This window comes from Littorina saxatilis, linkage group LG9 (assembly GCF_037325665.1).
Source record: "Littorina saxatilis isolate snail1 linkage group LG9, US_GU_Lsax_2.0, whole genome shotgun sequence".
Classification (NCBI taxonomy): Eukaryota; Metazoa; Mollusca; class Gastropoda; order Littorinimorpha; family Littorinidae; genus Littorina; species Littorina saxatilis.
The window spans coordinates 56,222,670-56,246,969 of NC_090253.1; the positions used below are offsets into that span (position 1 = coordinate 56,222,670).

Here is a 24,300-nt window from a genome sequence, read left to right on the forward strand (position 1 = left end):
ATTGGTGATGATGTTGTATGGAAACAAATAGCTAAAGGTGGAGTAAAACATATATATACCCATCTTGTGAAAAATGATGGCAATCTACAATGCATGGAAAAATGGGCTAATTTATTGAATTTTGATGTAAATGTTGGAAAGGTATTTCTGACAATAAGGCGAACTACACAAGACACATACCTAAGGTGGTTCCAATATAGAATACTATATAGAATTTTTCCCACTCAACGCCTGTTATTTTTGATGAAAATTTCCGACACATCACTATGTAGCTTTTGTACACAGGAAGAGGAAACCTTAATACATTTGTTTTGGGAGTGCACAAGAGTTAAGCTTTTTTGGTCTGATTTCACAGAATGGTTATGTCAAAATTTCACACATTGCAATAATTTGAATTTGTCAAAAGAGCTTGTCATTTTAGGGTATTTAGACAACTTTCATACGGATGCTGTTTTTGATTTGTTTATTCTCCTTGCCAAACAAAGTATATTTGGAGCCAAATTAAATAAGACAGTCCCAACACTAAATGTTTTTGTGAAAATTGTTAAAGAAAGGTTTTTGATCGAAAAGTATAATGCTAGTGTAAATAATTATTATGGTAAAATAATTTGAAAAAGAGTGGTGTTTATATAGACACTTTTTTCATTGATGCTATAGGATAATTGTATTGATTGATTTCGTATGAACATTTTTGAATGTGATACCCCCTGACCCATTTACTCATAACAGGTTATACAGTACTTTTATGCCGATAATTAAACACCATGTATACTTGGAGGCTAAATTGTGACCACCGTCCCCACCTACCTCCCTCACCCTCGGTTACCCCCCCCCCCCCCCACAACCTCAGTCCTCCCCCTTCCATATCCCCTGTTTTTTCAACAACCCACCCTACTGTCTATGTCTGTGTCTTGTCTAGGTATGTACGTGTGTATACGCTTTGTTGATAAACTCGGTGTATGATGTATGTTATGCTGGGTTTATGTGTATATAAAGGAAATAAAATGTATAAAAAAAAATTTAAAAAAAATGTTACAGTCATGCTCTCATGCTCTCCGCTGCCGAAGGAGACTATGGCGGTGGGGGTTGCCGGATTTATACTTCCTCGGTTCCTCCCTTTTGTCTGACGTACAAAGAAAACGACAATAATAAGTCTCTGGCGTGTAAACTGGAAATGTTGTATACATATGCATGGAGTTGGCCAGTTTACATAAACACTACTAATAATTCGATACTCTAACTAAATCGGTTATACAACATCAAAGAATATTTACCTCACTTCGGCAAGTCATTCACTCTATTTAACTAATTCCATCCGTCCTCTGTGACAATTCAGGTAAAAGTGACCGGGACAGCTCACCCGTCCACCAGTTGGGGTGGATTCACAAAAACTTCACGTGCAACGTGACAAGACAAAAATCCGTGCGTGTTTAGGCTGTCAACCCTAGCATCCATAGGTGCTTGCACTTGACATGATATTATACCCAAGTAATCAAAATCATGTTCGTAACATCACCCCTTTCCCCCGGGAAAAAATATCATACGAAGTGTAATATTTTTTTGTATCAAACACATTATTTACATATTAACAATGTTCCGGTAACCAGTGTGCAAAAGATCCTTTGTCACAGTCACAAAATCACAAAGATAGTTAAAAAAAAACTTCAAACTGGAAAATACGTCGTTGACTAATTCAGAACATCCAAAATCGACTTTCATGTCAGATCAGCAATACATCCATTCATACCTTTTACAATTCCTTCTCGTGGGATAACTCATAACTCATAACTCATAACATTTTATTGATCCAACAAAGGAAATTAAATTGGTCATCAGCACATATAGGTCATTAATTAATAATTATAAAAGAATAAGAGAAGAAAATTCATAAAACCCATGATAAAAAATACCCTTTTTTCTTGCACACCTGACACACCGACACACCAATACACATGCATACATACCTACATACATACCTACATGCATACATACATACATACATACATACATTCCATGTTACAGTGTAGTTAAGAACATCACAGTAATTATATCATTGTTTGGATTAACAGATAAGTTTTTATGTAAATGATGATAACAACAATCCATAATTAACGCTATTGCACTACCAAAGAAGAGACCAACCAAACACATAAAACCAATAACAGTAATCATCATCAGTTATCACAGGTATCACAGTAGATTAGCCATCAGGTAGTTAGACTCAATTGGGCAAAATATAGTGTCAACACCATCACAACAAAGCTAGAGCTTATTTTCACAGCACTAGTTATGGTCAAAGGTCAAACAGTCATCAAATCATATTAAATCTATCACTAAGAGGTACATTTAAAAGGCATCACTGATAGTCTGTGGCCAGGACAATGGCTCGGTTGCTGTTAAAATATCTCACAGCTGCAGGAAAAAAAGAACGCCGAAAACGCTCCGTTCGACACCTAGGCATGAGAAACCGAGCGTTCCGTGTGATGCGGAGATCCATCAGTGCGTCGTGGAGGGGATGCCCTGGGTCGAACAGAATAGCTCTGGACTTACTGGCAAGCCTTCTTTCGACAAGGACTTCAAGGGTGTCAAGGCTCTGGCCTACAGTAGAACTCGCTTTCCTTATCAGCCTGTTCAGCCTGCCAGTGTCCCTTGCAGTGGCATTCCCTCCCCAACACACTAATGCAAACACCATCACACTGCACACCATACTCTGATAAAACATGTACAGCATCTTGTTACACACATGAAATGATCTCAGCTTGCGCAGGAAAAACAATCTTGACTGTGTCTTCTTAAAAACAGCATCAACATGATTAAACCAGCTTAGCTTGTTATCTAGAACTACACCTAAATACTTGTACTCGCTGACTATCTCAATCGCATCACCTTTGATGACTACAGGATGGACAGTGTCTTTCTTTTTGCGAAAATCAAAAATCATTTCCTTCGTCTTGCTTGCGTTTAATACTAAAAAGTTGGAATCACACCAAGACACAAAATCATCAATACGTTCTCTATACAAGCTCTCATCACCATCAAGAATACTACCAACCACGGCAGAGTCGTCAGAAAATTTCTGAAGATGACATGACTCTCCTTGTACTTTAAAATCAGATGTATACAGGGTGAACAAAAAAGGGGACAAAACTGTTCCTTGTGGTGCTCCGGTGAAAGTGTTAATCATGTCAAATGTAAAAGTACCATTCCATCGTACAAACTGTGGTCTATCTACTAAATAATTCAGAATCCATTTCACTGTACTATGATGCAAAGACATGTTTTGTAATTTCTGAGCCAGAAGATGAGGCTGAATAGTCTGAAAGGCAGAAGAAAAATCAAAAAACATAACTCTAACACAAGGAGAGCTCTTCTCCAGATGTGTGTACACAGAATGTAACATAAACAATAGTGCATCATCAACCCCTACTTTGGCCCTGTATGCAAACTGCAAAGAATCTTGAAAAGCAGCAACTTGGACCTTCAAATACCTCTCAAGTCCTACTAATATGCACCATGCATTGAATTAGCGACACAATTCCCATCAACAGGTTTTCGAGTCATTATAGAAGCAAACTTAGTCCTATAAAGCTCACAATGAAGGCCACCAAACCAGCCTTGTACGCAAAATAACCCTGTGCACTACTTCCCCAGCAGTCACTTGTTATCATACCATAATGCGTACCCAATACAAACTCACATGCCTAGTCACATCTAGGAAATACCATCAAATACGATACTGAGTAATGACAATACTGGTCAAGACAATGAATACTCCTTATCAGAAAACGTACGAGAAAAATATAGAAAATGACCGCAACATAAGGACTGAAATGCCACCCGACATCGGAATCATCGTTCAATACCGTCTGGTCCCTTATGCTCAAACCGTTTCAAACATATCTAGACATGTAAAATGAGTCGTCTGTCCTTTTCTGTCTCTGACTCTTCAAACATATAATCTAGAGAGGACATCGGCTTCGTGGTTCTGAGCACCTGCGATAGGTACGACCGTGAAGGAATGGTCCTGTAGCGCCAGCGCCCATCGTAACAAGCGATGGTTGGCTGTGCGTGAACCAAACAAGTATGTGAGAGGTCGATGGTCAGTCTCGACAAAGAAATGTCGACCAAACACATATCTATGGAATTTGTCAACCGCCCAGACAACGGCCAAACACTCTCTTTCAATTGCTGAATAGCGTGTTTCTCGGTCCAGCAATTTCCTGCTTGCGTACAAAATTGGTCGCAATTCACCCTCTTCGTTCGGTTGCAGCAAGACTGCACCGATCCCCGTAGAGGAAGCATCTGTGCGAACGGTGAAAGCCTTCTGAAAGTCCGGCAGAAGGACCACAGGTTCGGACGACAGAACGGACTGGATGCACTCCAGAGACTTTTGACAGGTGTCTGACCACTTGACCTTAGAGGGTTGGTTTTTCTTTACGAGATCAGTCAATGGTGCCACTACTGACGCAAAGTTTGGAATGTAGCGCCTGTAAAATCCAACAAGGCCAAGCAGTGCCCGGACTTGTTTCTTTGTGGTAGGAACACTGATCCGCAGTATCTTTGAAACTTTGGCAGGCACTGGGCCCATGGTGTTCTGCCCAATGCGATGTCCAAGGAATTCAATAGAATCCATGCCAACTTCCACTTTTGAAGGGCGCGCCGTCAAACCATGAGTGTGCAGGACAGAAAGCACCCCGTCCAGAGACTGTAGATGTTCCTCCCACTTATTGTTGGCAACAAGGATGTCATCGAAAAAATTGAACGATGAAAAGCGTTCAAGGTCAAGTTTTCGCATCATTCGCGCGAAGGTACTGGGGGCATGCGAGTGAATTGGAAAAGCCCCCGCGACGTTCTGAACGCCGTTTTCGGTCTGTCTGTGGCAGCCATCGGAATCTGCCAGTATCCTTTCGTCAAGTCTATCTTTGTAAAGAACTGCTTATCACGTAGTTTTGCGAATAGGACTTCTGGGTCTGGGATAGGTTCTGTGTCAAACCTGGTGACCTTGTTCAGTGCTCTGAAGTCGATACAAAAACGTGTTGAACCGTCTTTCTTTTTGACGAGAACAACTGGAGATGAGAATGGTGACGTTGATGGTTCAATGACGCCCAATTGTAACATCTTTTCGACCTCCTGCTTCACTGTTTGTTCAGATTCAAACGGTAAGCGGTACTGGCGTACGTTCACCACTGTCTCAGTTGTGAGTTCAATGGAATGCTCAATGAGGTCGGTGATACCGGGTAAATCAGTGAGCATGTGTGCATGTTTTTGCAATAACGAAGCGGCATTGGACTTCTGAATCAGTGGCAAGGATTCGTGGAATACCACATCCTGAACAGATTCAGTCTGTTCCACCGGCACTGACATGAGTTCAACCTTCTCCAAATCAGTTTCAGGGACGATTGTCTGTTCCGATACGACCCCAAGGGCTGATCCAGCCTGAACAAGTGGTGGATCACGTGTGACAAACTTACGAAGGAGGTTGACATGAAACAGTTTATGTATACCTGGTGATGTTTCCACCAAGTAGTCACACTCGTTGACTCGTTTTACCACAGGGTACGGACCGTGCCACTTCAATAACATCTTCTTGTGGCTCTGTGGCAAAAGGACCAAGACCTTCTCATTCGCCGAAAAAATTCGTGTCTTTGCCTTAGTCTTCTGACGGCGACGAGACAGTAGCGCAGAAGATTGCACCGCGTCCTGAGCCTTCTGGACCATGTTCTGTAAGACAGACCCTAACTTAGAAACATAGTCAGAGACGATCTGCTGTTGAGAATCAGGATGGGTCTGTGTCCATGTCTCGTACAGAAGTTGTGAAGGGCCTTTGACAATTCGACCATACAAGAGTTCGAATGGTGCGAAACCCGTAGTTTCTTGGGGAATTTCCCTGTAGGCGAACATGGCTGCTGGAAGATATCTATCCCAATCACTTGGTTTTTCTGCCATAAGCCGTCTGAGAAGCGATTTTAAGGTCCCGTTAAACCTCTCCATCAAACCATTTGTTTGTGGGTGGTATGGTGTGGAATGCAGTTGCGCAACAGACTGTAGGCGGCATACCTCTCGCATTAAGTCGGACGAAAAATGTGTCCCCCTATCAGACAGGATTTCGTCCGGTAGCCCTACTCTTGAAAATATTTCCACCAGGGCCTCTGCCACTGCCTCTGTTGTAATTGATTTCAACGGGATTGCTTCAGGATAGCGTGTTGCTACATCAACTAACGTTAGGACCCAACGATGCCCTCTGCCAGATGTAGGAGAGATCGGTCCAATCAAGTCAATGGCTACCCGTGAAAACGGAGTGTCGATCACGGGAACTGGCTGCAATGGTGCTGGGGAAACACGTCCTTTTGGAAACGTCTTCTGGCATATAGTACAAGAACGACAATACTTCTTGACGTCCCTGGCCAGAAAAAGAAAGGGGCGATCTTTTTGAAGGTACTCCCCGCTCCCATGTGACCACCAAACAAACCGTCATGTGCGGCTATGAGAACGGACTCTCTCAAGTCGGTCGGCACAACTAATTGCCACGTCACCTTCTGAGATCTTTTTGACAATATGCGACGGTACAAAAGACCGTCGCGAATAGAAAACGATTCCCCATCGTTATCTGTTTCCGCGGGAGGCTGCGAAACTTTGATGAACAGCCCCTGCAGGTGTACATCCTCTTTTTGTAACTGCTTGAGTTTATCAGTGGTAATATCTAGCTTGGGTGCCTTAGCTGTAAGCAGAGGGCGGAAAGGTCGTGCTTCCCTGGCAAGCTGGGCACGTGTCTGTACCGCATTGGTCACCTGTGTACACTCGAAACTTGTTCCCGGGATACGGCCAAGTATGACATCGCAGGCAGGGTTTTCGATGACGCATACTGTGACTTTCCCCGCGAAATAGGGACAATCCAAGCTAACAGTTGCCATAGGTAGATGAACAATCGTTCCGTCAAACTGTCTACATGACTGAGTTTCACCCGTTAACTGATCGTCTGAAACAAGACTTTTGCGGACATCCACAGTGGTGCAACCAGAGTCCAACATGACAACGTCAGCTCCGTTAACTGTGCCTTTACAAGTCTGAATTGTATTTGGTAGATTGTCGGATGCTGACATCCCTACCATGGTGTCTACCGCTACAGGGACACTCACATTTGCAAAATGAGCTTGTGTTGATGGGCAGTCCCTTTGATAGTGTGATGTGTCACCGCATGTGTAACAGCCACGCCCCCGGCCTGTACGTGGTGCCCCCTGACCAGCCCTGCGAAACCCTCCTGAAGAGTTATAATTTGTTTGTCCTGTACGATCATGCTTTTGGTCCCCTCGATTTCCACGATAGTTAAACACTCGGCCAGATCTGCGTGCAGGTACATTACCCCTTCCTGAGCCCGAAAAATTGCCCGTGTTCGCCGACTGGCTACCAAAACTCAGATTGCTGAGAAAAGGTTCAGGGTTTCCTTTAGCTGCCATGGACTGCGTAGGGTGTGCTTCTCGATAACGATCTGCTGCTTCGATCATTCCTTCCGCGGAGGTAAACTTTGACTCTCTTAGGAATGTGACAAGTTGAGTGGAACAAGAGGACAAAATTTGTTCCCTCAGCAGTAAATCAACCAGCTTATCGAAATCTGCGCCTACTCCTGCTAACTCAGCCCAACGAAGAAAATATCTTCTCAATCTGCTGAAAAAAGTAGCCATATCTTCTGATTGTTCTGGCTTAGCTGATCTGAAATGCGAACGGAACCCTTCCTCGGTACATCTAAACCGCTTAGTCAAGTGCTTACTCAATGCGTCATACGATTGAGACTGTTCCACTGAGAGCTCTTGATAATAGGTCAACGCTTTGCCTTTTAACAGAGAAGTTAAGGTGGAGACCCAGTCTGATCTTGGCCACCCCATTGAAATGGCATGCTTTTCAAAACGGTATAGATAACTCTCAAAATCATCGTGTTTTTCGTCGAAATAAGGTAACTTTGGTTTTCCCTTTGATGATTTTTCTTTGTCCCTACTCTCTCTCTCACGGTCGGTTTTTGGGTGAAATTGAAATATGTCATTGTGAATTCGTATAATTATGCATTTGAGAAAGGGAACCTATCATATTCTCAATCCGCGGGGGTAATAACCTTAATACACAAAGGAAAAGAACTCCCAAGAGAAAATTTGAATAACTGGAGGCCAATCACGTTAACAAATGCTGACTATAAAGTGTTGGCTAAATGTTTAGCGTTAAGAATGCAAAGTGTAGTTGACAGCATCATACAGCCTGACCAGGTTGCTTTTTTAAAGGGGCGGGACATAGCGTCCCTACTGAGAATGGTTGACGACGTGGTATACAGTGCTCAACAAAATGATATACCTGGAGCCATGCTTGCTGTTGATTTTAAGAAAGCTTTTGATTCGATATCGCAAGAGTACATGACGTATGTGTTTTCCAAGTTTGGGTTTGGCAACGAATTTGTCAGATGGGTAGAGATATTAATGAAAGAAAGCTGGAGCTGCATTGGATACGGTGGGTGGCTTAGCGAAGAAATTAGGATAGAAGGCGGGATTAGACAGGGATGCTGTTTTTCTCCTTTGGCCTTCATACTCGGTATTGAATTATTAGCCATTAAAATGAGAGGGAAAAACGGAGTTCATGGTATACCAATTAATAAAAGTGAAGATATTTATGCATTGTTAAAAATAGCACTATATGCGGATGACGTGACACTGTGTTTACGAGACAGAGACGATATTAAACTTGCTTTAGACATTTTAAAACAGTTTGCAAGTATCTCCGGTCTTGAGATAAATACAAGAAAGACAGAAGCAATGTGGTTGGGATCAAGCATAGCGAGGGTTGAGTTATGCTTTGACTTGAATTGGAAAAATAAAATAAAGCTATTGGGTATATTTTTCTGTGATAGTGTACCCGCATCAAACATCTCAGAAAACTGGGAAAGCCGTATTGAAAACATGAACCGAGTCATTAGCACGTGGCATAGAAGGAATCTTGGATATTCAGGCAAAATTTGTATTATAAGTTTTCTCGTTCCACATCTTTCTTTCTTTATTTGGTGTTTAACGTCGTTTTCAACCACGAAGGTTATATCGCGACGAGGGAAAGGGGGGAGATGGGACTCGTTCCACAATTAGTTTACGTAATGAGAGTAATTAATTTATCAGAGAAGGTGTTAAACAGAGTTACCACAATGCTGTACCACTTTTTGTGGAAAAGAAAAACTACCAACAAAAAAGCATTTGATAAAGTTAAAAGGTGTGTGTTAAAATCTGATTTTGAAAAAGGAGGGTTGTGTATGCCCGACATTAAAATTATGCATCAATCGTTTCTGCTGGAATGGATAAGAAAGCTACATACGGCTACTGATACGGAAAAATGGTCATTCATCCCAATAGCGCAGTTTTCTCAACTGGGTAGAGACCTGACTTGTTTTCAAGCCAAAGTAAAATGGAGGCAATTTAAAAAAGAACATGTTAATCTAGCCCCTTTTTGGGAGGAGGCCCTAAAAGTCTGGACAGAGAATAACACCCACACAGAAATAGAGAACCCACTGTCGGTAACAGTCTGGAATAATAAAAACATTATGTATCGAAATAATGTGTTATTTTTTAAGAAATGGACTAAATGTGGGATCGCATTAGTTGGTGATATATGTGTTAATAACAGGCTGTTATCCCTAGAACAGATTAAAGTAAAAGTGGGTACTTATCCTTCACTGATGTTAGAGTATAATGTGGTAAAGACTGCTGTTACCTCGTTTATGAAAAGATATCCGGTGTATATGCTCATGCAATCCAATGAAAACAATGTTCTGCTTTTCGACCATAAAGAGTTATTTACAGCACGTTCTTATAGATTACATTTAATAAGTAAAACTGAACACAACCCTTGTCTGAATTTCTGGATGCATAAGTTTAATATAGAAATAACTAAATGGCATTGGCTCATCGTAAGGAATGTATCTAAAGAATCAAGACTGAGAGAATTGCACTGGAAGATACTGCATAACATATATCCGACTAATATTTTGCTGTGTAAAATGGGAATTAAAATGAATAACAAATGCTTATTCTGTCCAGATAAGATTGATTTTGTGGAACATTTCTTTTATGAATGTTCTGCTATACATCCAATTTGGGAAAGAATTACCAATAAGGTATTTCAGCAGTATAATGTTAATATAAAAATTGATGTTCAAACAGCACTGTTAGGATACATGAAAACACCTGGTATGTCAAACAATTTAGTAAACTATATCAATGTACTTATTATTGTGGCAAAAATGTGTGTGGGAAAATTCAAATACGGGAAACCAATAGAAATTGTGTGCATGTTTAATTCAGAGTTAGATTTGCGACACAAATATAGACTGAGAATAATGGTAATTGTAAAATATTTTAATAAAATTGTCCATTATTGGTATTTGTCCATGATAGAGGTAAAAAGATTAGGGCAAAAGAAGTAAATTTAAGTTTTTTTTCTGTTTTTGTTTTTTTCAACCCGTTATTTAGGCTGTTGATTTAAAAATGTAAGAATTTGATTGATAAAAGAAAAAAAGACCTATGAAGAAAGATGCTCCCAGCCGGAAGAAAAAAAAGGCAAATAAGAAGGGTAGTAGCAACCTGCATGCAACTGAGGTTAAAAAAAAGAAAAAAAAATCATGCAAAGGTGACATGCGACTCATTCCGTGGTGGAGGGTCACATATATTCAATTGCACGAAGTGACCACAGAATATGTGGTATGAAATATTATACTACACGTATAAAGCGTGGTCCTTTTTGAGTCACTTGAGAAAAAGTGACTCTATGTAATCGGTCAGTGTTAGTCTGTCCGGCCGGCCGTCCGTAGACACCACCTTAACGTTGGACTTTTCTCGGAAACTATCAAAGCGATCGGGCTCATATTTTGTTTAGTCGTGACCTCCAATGACCTCTACACTTTAACGATGGTTTCGTTGACCTTTGACCTTTTTCAAGGTCACAGGTCAGCGTCAAAGGAAAAATTAGACATTTTATATCTTTGACAAAGTTCATCGGATGTGATTGAAACTTTGTAGGGTTATTCTTTACATCAAAGTATTTACATCTGTAGCCTTTAACGAACGTTATCAGAAAAACAAGGGAGATAACTAGCCTTTTCTGTTCGGCAACACACAACTTAACGTTGGGCTTTTCTCGGAAACTATAAAAGTGACCGGGCTCAAATTTTATGTGAACGTGACTCATTGTGTTGTGAATAGCAATTTCTTCCTGTCCATCTGATGCCTCATATAATATTCAGAACTGCGAAAGTGACTCGATCGAGCGTTTGCTCTTCTTGTTAAAAAATGTAATGATAGTTTGTTAAATGATGGCATGTTTGTTAATGTAATGAACGGTTTCATTGAGGGATATACAAATGAATATCGTGATTCAGATCCGAAAGATCGCAACCGCTGACAAAAACAATAGTGTAGAGCGAAGTGGAGTGCACAGAAAAGTAAATCTGCGAGTGTTCGCAGTGCTGAAAGAAAATGTCATTTACACAAGAAAAAAATGTTTCAGCACTACTAAGTCCATCGTTCGGTTCACCACAATCTTTTGGCTACATAAGCGATGCAGAAAATGAGATAGTCTTTTCCTTAAGGTTCGCGGAGATAGATGTTAACAATGTTTGAGTTTGGTTATGTACAGATTTAGAATTAACGTGTTATTCCGATCCGCCCTGTTATTCTCGAATAACACCGACGAAAATAAAGTGGAATAGTGTGGTTCACATTTAGGATCTTGTCATATGTACATACTCATTTGTTTGACGTGAGTGTATAACGGTAGTTATATATAAAATTGCCAGGCGGGAAGACATCGGAGAACGTCAAAATAATGACAGCTCAAAACAAAACCGTGTGAATGACGTTTTCGAATCAGAATCAGGAGCCATTTATCTTTCTGAGGGTGTGTACTTGTTTGCCCGCCACGTTTGAATGCAATATTTTTACACCCCCGGTATAGGGGTGTGTATAGGTTTCACTCGATGTGTTTGTGTGTTTGTGGCGGTATTTGTGTGTTTGTGTTCGCAAGTAGATCTCAAGAATGAACGGACCGATCGTCACCAAACTTCGTGAACAGGTTCTATACATTCCTGAGACGGTCCTTACAAAAATTGGGACCAGTCAAACACACGGTTAGGGAGTTATTGGTGGATTAAAATTATACAACGACTTATAGACGGACACCCCCGTTGGTCAAAGGGAAATAACCTTCTCAGTTGGTGGCAGTGAGAATGGTTATTTCCCTTTGACCAACGGGGGTGTTTTTCCTATCAGAGGATTTTTTTGTTTTTTTTAAATCCAGGCGTCGTCTGAAGTGTACAAGAAAAAAGGAGTGACCTTGACCTGTGATCTTGAGTAGTGACCTTGACCCGGAATGCTTTCGATATGTTTGCTAGAGGTGTATGCTCCTTTTAAGTGTATCAATACATTTACAAAGTGTGAAATAGAAATCATTATTTCACAAGTTATTTAGATGGGTAATGGTGTCGGAGGACCAACGGGCGGACCAACGGACAGACGGACGGACGGACACAGAGCCAGCGACGACCAAACAAGCGGTCGCGCCACACGACTTTTGCCACTTGCTTGTGACAGCGAAGAGTACGGTACCTTGTGCTGCACGCTTTTGGAAAACTAAATATGACGTTGAACTCGATAAAGATTATTGGAATTTGGCACGATTTTGCACGGAATAAGAGCGTTTACGATTATTGCAATGGAAATTTAGAGTCAATGATGCCAGAAATGTAAAAAAAAAAAAGAAATTCCTTCGAGGTAGGAAAAACACCCCCGTTGGTCAAAGGGAAATAACCATTCTCACTGCACCCATTCTCACTGCCACCAACTGAGAAGGTTATTTCCCTTTGACCATGAATATGTTTCTCTCTAAGTCCTTGTAGAATCTTAATCCACCAATAACTCCCTAACCGTGTGTTTGACTGGTCCCAATTTGTGTAAGGACCGTCTCAGGAATGTATAGAACCTGTTCACCAAGTTTGGTGACGATCGGTCCGTTCATTCTTGAGATCTATATGCGAACACAAACACACAAACACATCGAGCGAAACCTATACACACCCCTATTCACGACTTTCCGACCTTGACATTGTAGTGGGGGTCAAGTGGGCGTCGGCATCATTGTCCAATCAGAAATAGGGATGCGCTTCCGCTTCCTGTCCCGCCCAGTCTGCGCAAAAGAAATGGCGCAAAACTGTTTGCGCGGAAAAAAGTGATGAAAAAAAAGAACACAACCTGGTTTGATAACCAAATGATTGCGACCTTGCATTCTAGCATCATTTAATGTGGAACAACGACACATCTGATAAACAAATAGCCAGTTTGTTACCAACACGAGAAACTAGGGTTTAGAATCGAAGCGGTAAACCCGGACGCTGTTTGTACACGTAAATCCGGAGAAGCTATCGAAGTAGGGGACATGTCGTTTCACTCCGAGTGTGCCAGCACCGGCCCTCTACCCGCCAAACCCCCACTAGGCAGGGAAAGTGGTTCGACCTTGCATGACTGCAGGGCAAGTTCGATTTTGCTAGCTAAAATTGCTGCTAGTGCTGCCTTGTCTAGATCTGAAACTTTTTCAATTGGATTTTTTTTCTCTATAATACTGGAATAAGTGGGTGCTTTTCTAGATCTAAGCATCGACCGATAGATAAAGATGTTCCTTGCATTGCATTCTCCTAAATCTGTTATTCTAACCAGTTTGTTTAAGAATATAATTGTTCGTTTTGTGTTTGTTTTTAGTTGATAAGCTTACAAGATTTTTTCTTTTTTAAGTAAGTGGTTTCACACGTATAACATGAAACCCACATGCACTAGACAATGGAAGTTGAGGTCCTCGTTTAATACAACAAATGCCAGTATTATATTTCAGACTCCTTTTGGAGGAATGTGTGGGGTTTGGGTGTTGAACTTGAAGTGGTAGATTGTTTGCACAGGTATGAATGTTCGTACGTTCGAACGTGCACACATGTATGCAGGCATTTGTTTGTCAAGCAGGAACATGCAACATTTTGTTGACCGTATGTGAGTGCGTGTGTAATAAAACCAACGACAAACAATACAAAAAGCTCCAGCTCTGCTTCTTCACCAGCATTGCGTTGTTCAGCTTTCCAGAAATATATTAACTCAGTCAGAACCCGCTTCATGAATATTTTATTTCAGGAAAAAGTCAATCGAATCTACACAAAAAAAGGTTATTGCGTTGTTCTGTCTTTGAGACTGTATCACGTAATATTGAGCTACTAGAAGAAACATGTCTGTGGCATAGTTTGACCCAACAGATAGAGAAGTCAACAGAGGTATTCTGCCGTCAGCAGCTTTATTGCTGTTTTGAATTTGATCTTGCATAATTGTATTACATAATTTTGCAACACACAAAGAAATCGTAATTGAATATTTTACGCAAAATTGAATAATTCGCAAACATGTTTGTATGAACAAATATTATTTTAAGAAAATATGAGTGTGAGGATGGACGTATTTTGAGTGAAGTAGCAGAAATTCTTTTTAAGTTCTTTAGCTACATGCACACGTTCTGTTAATTACGTTCTTAGCAGGGAGATCCAGATTAATAATACTGCTGTGACAGGTTGTGGTTTCCATACACACTTTGAATACAGGAAAAAAAAATAAAATAAAAACACAGTTAAAAAAAAAATGTGCACATAGGATTAAAATATTAAAGTGTACAGAATAAAAGCAACATATGTACAAAAACAAATCTCATGGTTCTCTTGTCAAACCCACTGCAGTAAGCACAGAATAGGAGAGAAGATTTTGAAGAAGGTGGCTTAACCTACTGAAGTAAATGATCAAGAGGATTCTAAGCATCCAGTGCTAAAGCTCTCAAATCACAAGACAAACACACTTGTTGTGGCTATCCGAACTGTTGATTTAAAAAAAAACATACCCACAAATTGTAAACATCTATTACAAAATTATAGATATTGTATGGATCTGTCTTTGTAAAATATACTGTGCAGAAAATTGTAAATAATCTGCACAAATCTCGTGGTTCTCTTGTCAAGTAGTAGGCACAGAAAAAAACACAAAAAAACCCTGTGTTTTGTCTTGTAAATTATACTTTACTAAATGTGTACAGTATTCTAAGAAAAGAAAAATTCTTCCTTTTTATCATATTATAATTCGGAATTAGAACAGGTTCGTTTTTCTAGATGGGCTACTCACCTACATCACGTTTCATGGTTGGGTTCATGTTAGTTAGCAACATGTTTTCAAATTCTCATCAGGCAATCACGGCTGACACTAAACACAGAACAGGTGGGAAAGACATAATTCAATTTACTCACCTTCCTTGCATTGTGAGACTGGCCATATGAATCTGCTGAAGTAGTTCCTGCACATATTTAATCAAATATTCATCTTAATAACGTGTTAATATCGCTTGTTCTAGCAAATCAGACTTGACAGTTTTCTGAAGGCTTGCACAATTTAAGAGCTTGCCTGTCCCCAATCATTACAATAAGAAACAACATCTAGTATGCAAGTATTTTCAGGGTATGAAGGTTTTAATATAATGTCGGTTCTTCTGGGGGCATGGAGAAACACCTTACACAAAGTAGAACATACACAACAAATTTCAAACAATTGAAGTCACACCATAGTTTTACTCACAAACAAACAACAGCAATACAATAAACAGTCTGCAAACGCCTACATGTTGTCTACACTAGGTATAAAGAAACAAAGAAGCACATGAAGACAGGCTTTGTCAAGTAGACCATTATAGCGAATGAGCAACAGCTGATGATCCAGACCACCAAATTGACATGATTTCCCCTTATTCAGTTTGTGATTGTAGTCATATTGACGATGCATGACTTCAATTTTTCTAAGTAAGTCTCTTGGTGCGTTTACGGATACATTCATTGTCACAATTACGACATGCTAATGTCTAACCTGGGTAAACTTCAATTCATGACTTTTTTTTAACTGGCATAGACATTATGAGCATACCAGAATTATTTTCCTGTTAGACTGTCTTCTTCTTTTTCTTCTTCTGCGTTCGATATTCATGGCTGTCATATCGTCAGGTCAGTGGCTGCCATGAAGTCTGCATAAACCAATTAAATAAAAATTAAGGAAAAAACCACCCTTACATCATAATAAATCAGAACCATCAAAACCACCCCCCACCCATCCAATAAAACCTGCATACAAAAACATTTCAAAATAAAAAAATGAAAACATTTAATTCCACTTCAAAAATATAAAAGTTGTTATGCTTTATTTTCATTATCTCTTTACACACACAAAAATTGCTGTGCAAATCTTTTTAAAAACATCAATGCGCGAGACACCAGTAACCTGTTTATGTTGTTGACCTTGCAGCTTTTCAGTTTAAGAGGCTGTTCAAAAAACCGTTTCCCTGGAATCTGCACTATGATAACCATGAATAATACCATAGGGAAAATATTACATCACCAAGACCTAAAAAATAACACCAACCGACACTCCTCACCCTTATTTCACCCACTATGCCAACCCAAAGACTGGAAAATAATAATCAAATACAGAATGAACAAAAATGCTTGATTTCATTTCTTCAATGATAAGTTGAAAATCTTCATTCTTCATAATAATGTTATTGGCATAATGTGTAATTGCCACAATTTACAGAGTTTTATGAAAAAATGATGCGATAAAAATCAAAGGGAAAACATTTGTTCATATACTGATACCTTATTTACCTTGTGGCTTGTGTGCCCCAGGTTTAGGAGCTGCTCAAACGTCCATTGCTCCTCAGTCTGCAAGAAATTAAGCGATGGCCTGAAGGAGAATGGAAAAAAAAATCCTTTGTCAGCACCCTGTGTATGTGTGTGGGTGGGTGTTTTAGATAAATAGGCAGGGTGGGGGGTGTGTGGGTGTGTGCAATAGGTACCACGCCTAATGCAGTCTGCAAAACAAGTGCAACACTTCTACAGAGCTTTTATGATACAAAGCTTCAAATAAGAAACACATTACAATCAAATGAAAGCTGAGCCTGTCATTGCAAAATAAGAAGGAATATACAACAATCCAGTGGCATGTAAAATATTGTTCCTTCAGAAAGATGGCTCTGACAGCAGAAACAATTTAACTTGAAGTTTGAGTCAAAAATTATTTCTCTACATTAGCGAACGTAGGCTACTTGCAGTTATACCCCTCACACATGAAATATTCACAGATTGAATAACAGTTTGTTCCCAATGTTGCTTCCGTGTATCGGTTAGATCCATCTCGGTTAGATCCATATATCTGCAGAGTACGGATTGTCATCCGTTTAAAAAGGAAAAACAATCAGAACTTGTCATCAGTGATCAACCTACCTTGCAAGAGTGGGGTGAAACACTCACTTCCTGCCAACATGTCTGCAAAAAAAGGAAACAATGCCAATGAAAGCTTAAAATGATTCTTTTGTTCAATATGTGTACACGTGCTTCATTTCTGGGGTGAAAGTGTAAAATATATCGATGGATTGATAGAACAATATAGCCTCAAGTTCACCGCACCAAAAAATACTTATCAATCAACATTGTCATCACTCGATCAGCTATTCCATCTCTTTCATGTGTGTGTGTGTGATGGTGTGAGCGTGTGTGTGTTTGTGTACGTGTGTGTGTGTGTGTGTTTGTGAACAAGCTTTGAAAAACGTATATTTACCTTGCTCTAGATCTACTGATTTTCGTAGGCGGAGACTTCTCTGCCGTGAGGGCGGCTTCGTTCCCTGGCAGAATTCAACATCTTGTACAGATCTGCCGGTGATTTTCTTTTCCTCCGCTTCGTGAGTCACTTGATCCACAGATTTAACGAACATTGAATGTTCTTTTAGTTCTTGTGACGAAGAAGTACAATCAAGGAATTAAGTGGGCATTCCTGAGTCCTCTGCTGGCTTCATGTCCACAAAGTAAATCGCACAAACTTGCAGGGTTTGGGGGGTAGTTTATTACTTTGAAGAAGAACAGCTAGTCGTCGCTGCCCGTTCAGCATTCTTCGCGCGACTTTTGCAGAGGAAGGCATATGCATTTTTTTTCTCCTGCTAAATGTTGCCAGGGTGCACAAACTGAGAAAGCATTCCCGATTTTCCACAATGTTCTACTTCTTTAGAGTCTTTTGCACAACATGATTTATAACTGCCAGTGTTAGTGTACGTATAATTCATGATGCCTACCTGACAGCTGGGTCAAACGTTACGTTCGAGAAAATACTCGAACTAAGTTCCAAACAACTCGAAGGGCAGACATGTAACATGTGGGATGTCATTCAAGGGTATCGTAATGTGGGAATGTCAAGGCCAGTTTTTGACTGGTTTTGAACTGAAGTTGGGCTCCGAATGGAAATAAACACTTCCTCCAGCTGCGCGACCCATTGATAACAACAGTTGGAACTGGTAGGAAGATGAACAGGTCTTGTGAACTGGCTACACACTGTTACGGTTCAAGTATAAGTTCAAAGTAAACACTCAACTGAGGTGGCAGGTAATGGCGGACTTGACTTCCTTCATAACCAAATATCACTCTTCTGACAAAAAAACGCAAATGCTATGTTAAACCGGAAAATACGTAAACCGGAAAAGGAAGCGCATCAAAACCAAAATGGCAGCCCCCATGAAATCCGAAAGGTCACGGAAAAAAGTCGTGAATACCGGGGGTGTAAAAAATGAAGAAAGCCTAACGGTTTTGTGCGTCAGCAATTGTTTTGACATGTGCAAGTTATATCCAAAGAGGGCAAATGTGGCGAGTGAAATTGTTCTGAGCGCTCTAGCACCAATAGTTTGTCAGAAAAGGAGTTGGTCCATATTAGGAACTCCTACTGTTGTTCGACGTCGTGTTCAGTACTCAGAAACGAGTTTTGAAGGGCTCTGTTTGTCTCTTCGTTTGTATTTTAATAATCGACCATATCTGCTCTTGTTTGTCTGTGATTCTTCAGGGCACTATACCTACGGCTGCTATACAACGGATTATGTGAACAACTATGACGAAACCTTCATGTTTAGTGTGCCTAACAATCTCGTCCTTGGTGGAATGAAAAGCGTTCACAGAAACTGGAACGAGTAAGTGTATGGAAGTAGATATACACCAATAGCGTCTTGTTGGAGAGGATTGAATTACATTACATGTGCCCAGTCAAGAAGGCGATTGCTTCAAATACCATGAATGCGACAAGCCAGCAGGCTATCAAAACAAACACATTTAACAAATAAACAAACCTATTAACCAGCAATAGCGTTTTCCTTCTAACGCATTTACTACAGACATTGATTCTGAAGTCGATAACGTTACGTTTCATGGAAATATCATCATTATATCCTTTTGTAAAAATCAGTTCTAAAAAGCACTGTCTTTACAAAATCAGGATCAAATGTGTTAAGTTTTGTAATTGTATTAATTATCTTTCAGCAACGAGGATGATAATATCAGCAGACAGATTATTCCATTCTTTTCTTGATTGTCTTTATTTAGTCTGAAAATATGCATTGTATTGTTAAGACGCGGTTGAAAAAAATAATTTGATGCTTGCTAGACTGCACATTACAGCCAAGTGCCTGATTATACTCAATTTGTCATAATGCAAACCATTCAAACATCCATACAAAACAATACAAAAACCGACAACACAATCATGTCCTGCACGAAGTTGTTTTCTTTTTAAGATGTAATCTGTGACCCAATACAATTGCAACAACTGGGGCTAAGGTGGTTCGTTTCTTTAGCTGGATACTGTACATGTATACTTAATAACTGAAAATTATCTTGAATCCAATGACTAATCGTTTATGTGTGTTTGTTTGTATTATCTTAACGTAATGTGGACTGCTTTACGTTTAGAATTGACGGCGTAGAGCAGGTAGGCGTACATGTGACATTGTATTATTTCTTCTCTTTCAGAGATCGCAAGTTCAAGTTCATAATCTGTGGAATGAAGTCAATCAATCAATGAAGTAACATGCTTCCTTCAGTTTTAATCGGAGGTTGCAGTCATTGCCAATCGGAGCAGTGACCAGAGCTCGCTCTCTCTCTCTCTCTCTCTCTCTCTCTCTCTCTCTCTCTCTCTCTCTCTCTCTCTCTCTCTCTCTCTCTCTCTCTCTCTCTCTCTCTCTCTCTCTCTCTCTCTCTCTCTCTCTCTCTCTCTCTCTCTCTCTCTCTCTCTCTCTCTCTCTCTCTCTCTCTCTCTCTCTCTCTCTATACAATACAGTTGTGCAACTGACATTACGATTGTTTTCTCCGCGATTATATTTAACTTCTCCATAATAAAAGTGAAAGATACTCTCGACAGCTTTGAATGATATAACAGAAAGCAGGACTAACTTCAACAAACTAAATATTGAAATAGATAACTAACTAACTAACTAAATAAATAAGTACCAAAATAAACAAATACATACATAAATCAATAAATACATAAATAGATAGTTATATCAATCAATAAAAGGGAAGAACAAAAGAAACAAAGAAAAGTAAACATGTTGCGCAAAGCGATATTAAAACATCTCTCTGCCGGCCTGAACATCAAAACTGAACTAAACACTCTTCGCCGAGACTTCACACTGGCTGACCTCGACCCGTCGTACGAGATAGCGCAGTCTCTGTGTCATGTTGGAACCTAATTTCCATCGAAAAATATTTTTTTATTTTTTGTTTTTGAGCCTAATATCTGTTCTAAACATAAGATTGCTGTTTATTTTTTTATCCAAGAAAAAATAAGGAATTCAAATAAATCAAGTTTGTGGTTGCATTTGCGATTTTAATTTGATGCCGTGTGTGAGTGTGTGTGTGTGTGTGTGTGTGTGTGTGTGTGTGTGTGCGCGCGCACGCGTGTGTGTGTGCGTGTGTGTGCGCGCTCGCGCGTGTGTGTGTGCGTATGTGTGTGTGTGTGTGTGTGTGTGTGTGTGTGTGTGTTGCGAGATAAAGAACAAGAACACCAGACCTTTCAAATTTTATTTTTCTCCTGATACAAATACACGGGATAAATTCACCTTTCGTGGTCATGACTTAGCATGTGAAATCGTTGTCGTACTCACATCCCAAAAGTGCACATTCCTGAAAAGAAGTAAACAAATCAGGAAAAATACTTTATTTTGCTTCACTGTACATCTTCATTGTAGGAAGAAAAACACGCAAGTTAAAATAGGAGGAGACCTAGAATGAAGAGGAATGGGAGATGTGCACACACACACACACACAAACACACACACACACATGCACGCACGCACACACACACACACACACACACACGCACACAACACGCACTCACACACACACGCACACAACACGCACTCACTCACACACACACACACTCACACACACACAAGCACCCTTAAGAGCACACGACACACAGTGATACACACACACGCACGCACACACACACACACACACACACACACACACATTTGCACACACACACATATGCACACACACACACGCATACACACACGGACACACGCACACACACACACATATGCACACACACGCACGCACGCACACATGTACACACACACACACACACACACACACACACACACACACACACACGCACACACAGAGGATAAGACAGAAGAGAAGGAGAAGAAAAGAAGAAGAGGGAAGTTGGGAAGGCATGAAGGTAGGCTACTAAAATGCTTGAAGATGCACAATTTGAAGACATTTATTCTTTTAAGAAAAAAAGGGAATGGGGGCTGAGAATAAAGAGACACGTATTGTGAAGTAACGTATAATCTTAAAGAAAAACAAGTCGCGTAAGGCGAAATTACTACATTTAGTCAAGCTGTGGAACTCACAGAATGAAACTGAAAGCACTGCATTTTTTCACAATGACCGTAGTCCGCCGCTCGTGCAAAACGCAGTGAAACTGACGAGCCTGTTTAGTGCGGTAGTGGTTTTGCTGTGCTGCATAGCACGCTTTTCTGTACCTCTCTTCGTTTTAACTTTCTGAGCGTGTTTTTAATCCAAACATATCATATCTATATGTTTTTGGAATCAGAAACCGACAAGAAATAAGATGAAATTGTTTTTAAATCGATTTCGGAAATTTAATTTTTATCATAATTTTTATATTTTTAATTTTCAGAGCTTGTTTTTTATCCGACTATAACATATTTATATGTTTTTGGAATCAGAAAATGATGAAGAATAAGAATAACGTACATTTGGATCGTTTTATAAAAACAAATTAATTACAATTTTTAGATATTTAAAGACCAAAGTCATTATTTAATTTTTAAGCCACCAAGCTGAAATGCAAAATCCGGCCTTTGTCGAAGATTGCTTTACAAAAGTTTCAATCAATTTGATTTACAAATGAGGGTGTGACAGTGCCCCATCAACTTTTACAAAAAGCCGGATATGACGTCATCAAAGACATGTATCGAAAAAAAATAACAAATTAACGTCTGGGGATATCATACCAAGGAACTCTCATGTAAAATGTCATAAAGATCGGTCCAATACTCTGAATCGCTCTACACACACACACACACACACACACACACACACACACACACACACACACACACACACACATACACACACACACACACACACACACACACACACACACAAACACACACGCACTTAGACTATGCATTATATGAATGCTAGTTTTGCGATTTTATGATGGTGAAACAGTGTCTTTGGTAAATCACGTTTTTCAAAAACATTTTAGGGTGACATATACCAGAAGACGATCACCGTGGAGTACACAACAAGAATTAGATGCGTTCTTTCACAAAAAATGTATATCCCAATAAAAACTACTTTAAACAGTTGCTGGTGAAATTTAGTCGAACAAAACATCACACGGAATTACAGAATTTTGCAAATAAATAAAAGAAAAGTAAAGGAGAAAAGGAAGATGATGGTACTTTGAATTACAACAATGTACAGTATAGTACAGGGCAGGGTCGAAGGGTCAGAGAAATAATGAGTAAGACAGACTCACTTGCTTATACAGTTTTCCCTCAGCAGCAATGACTTACGGCAACATTACGTCCACATTTTTTAAACCCTAGATTCAGATACAACTTCAGTAAACAACTGCAACATTCCTTCGTATTTTTTAAGACGTAGTAGGTATTCGTAGTGATGCTTTTTATATTTAGTCAAGTTTTGACTAAATATTTTAACATCGAGGGGGAATCGAAACGAGGGTCGTGGTGTATGTGCGTGTGTCTGTGTGTCTGTGTGTCTGTGTGTGTGTGTAGAGCGATTCAGACTAAACTACTGGACCGATCTTTATGAAATTTGACATGAAAGTTCCTGGGTATGAAATCCCCGAACGTTTTTTTCATTTTTTTGATAAATGTCTTTGATGACGTCATATCCGGCTTTTCGTGAAAGTTGAGGCGGCACTGTCACGCCCTCATTTTTCAACCAAATTGGTTGAAATTTTGGTCAAGTAATCTTCGACGAAGCCCGGACTTCGGTATTGCATTTCAGCTTGGTGGCTTAAAAATTAATTAATGACTTTGGTCATTAAAAATCGGAAAATTGTAAAAAAAAAATAAAAATTTATAAAACGATCCAAATTTACGTTTATCTTATTTTCCATCATTTGCTGATTCCAAAAACATATAAATATGTTATATTTGGATTAAAAACAAGCTCTGAAAATTAAATATATCAAAATTATTATCAAAATTAAATTGTCCAAATCAATTTAAAAACACTTTCATCTTATTCCTTGTCGGTTCCTGATTCCAAAAACATATAGATATGATATGTTTGGATTAAAAACACGCTCAGAAAGTTAAAACAAAGAGAGGTACAGAAAAGCGTGCTATCCTTCTTAGCGCAACTACTACCCCGCTACGAGTATACGGTCTTGCTGAAAAATGGCGTTGCGTTCAGTTTCATTCTGTGAGTTCGACAGCTACTTGACTAAATATTGTATTTTCGCTTTACGCGAAATCAAATCAATTTAAAAACACTTTCATCTTATTCCTTGTCGGTTCCTGATTCCAAAAACATATAGATATGATATGTTTCGATTAAAAACACGCTCAGAAAGTTAAAACAAAGAGAGGTACAGAAAAGCGTGCTAAGTTTTGACTAAATATTTTAACATCGAGGGGGAATCGAAACGAGGGTCGTGGTGTATGTGCGTGTGTGTGTCTGTGTGTGTGTGTGTGTGTGTGTAGAGCGATTCAGACTAAACTACTGGACCGATCTTTATGAAATTTGACATGAGAGTTCCTGGGTATGAAATCCCCGAACGTTTTTTTCATTTTTTTGATAAATGTCTTTGATGACGTCATATCCGGCTTTTCGTGAAAGTT

The 24,300-nt window shown here is 39.6% G+C and overlaps 1 protein-coding gene and 1 long non-coding RNA gene across 3 annotated transcripts in view; one reads left to right on the forward strand and one right to left on the reverse strand.

Annotated features, from left to right (window-relative positions):
* The window catches only part of LOC138976530 (hemagglutinin/amebocyte aggregation factor-like), a 32,767-nt gene extending 12,005 nt beyond the window's left edge, over positions 1–20,762 (forward strand). Inside the window, exons 4-5 of the mRNA XM_070349388.1 lie at positions 18,957–19,080; positions 19,916–20,762. Coding sequence (XP_070205489.1) covers positions 18,957–19,080; positions 19,916–19,967 — 176 coding nt within the window. The 3' untranslated portion in view covers positions 19,968–20,762. The remainder of the gene's footprint in view (positions 1–18,956; positions 19,081–19,915) is intronic.
* LOC138976528 (uncharacterized) lies at positions 15,243–17,848 on the reverse strand. 2 transcript variants are annotated; one of them, XR_011459052.1, is made up of 5 exons: positions 17,691–17,848; positions 17,357–17,398; positions 16,739–16,817; positions 16,005–16,101; positions 15,243–15,384 (listed from the first exon to the last, which is right to left on the reverse strand). It is a non-coding gene; the product is annotated as an uncharacterized lncRNA (long non-coding RNA). The 2 variants fall into 2 exon arrangements; XR_011459051.1 differs by lacking the exon at positions 17,691–17,848 and having other exon boundaries at positions 17,357–17,684.
* Positions 20,763–24,300: the final 3,538 nt, after the last annotated feature.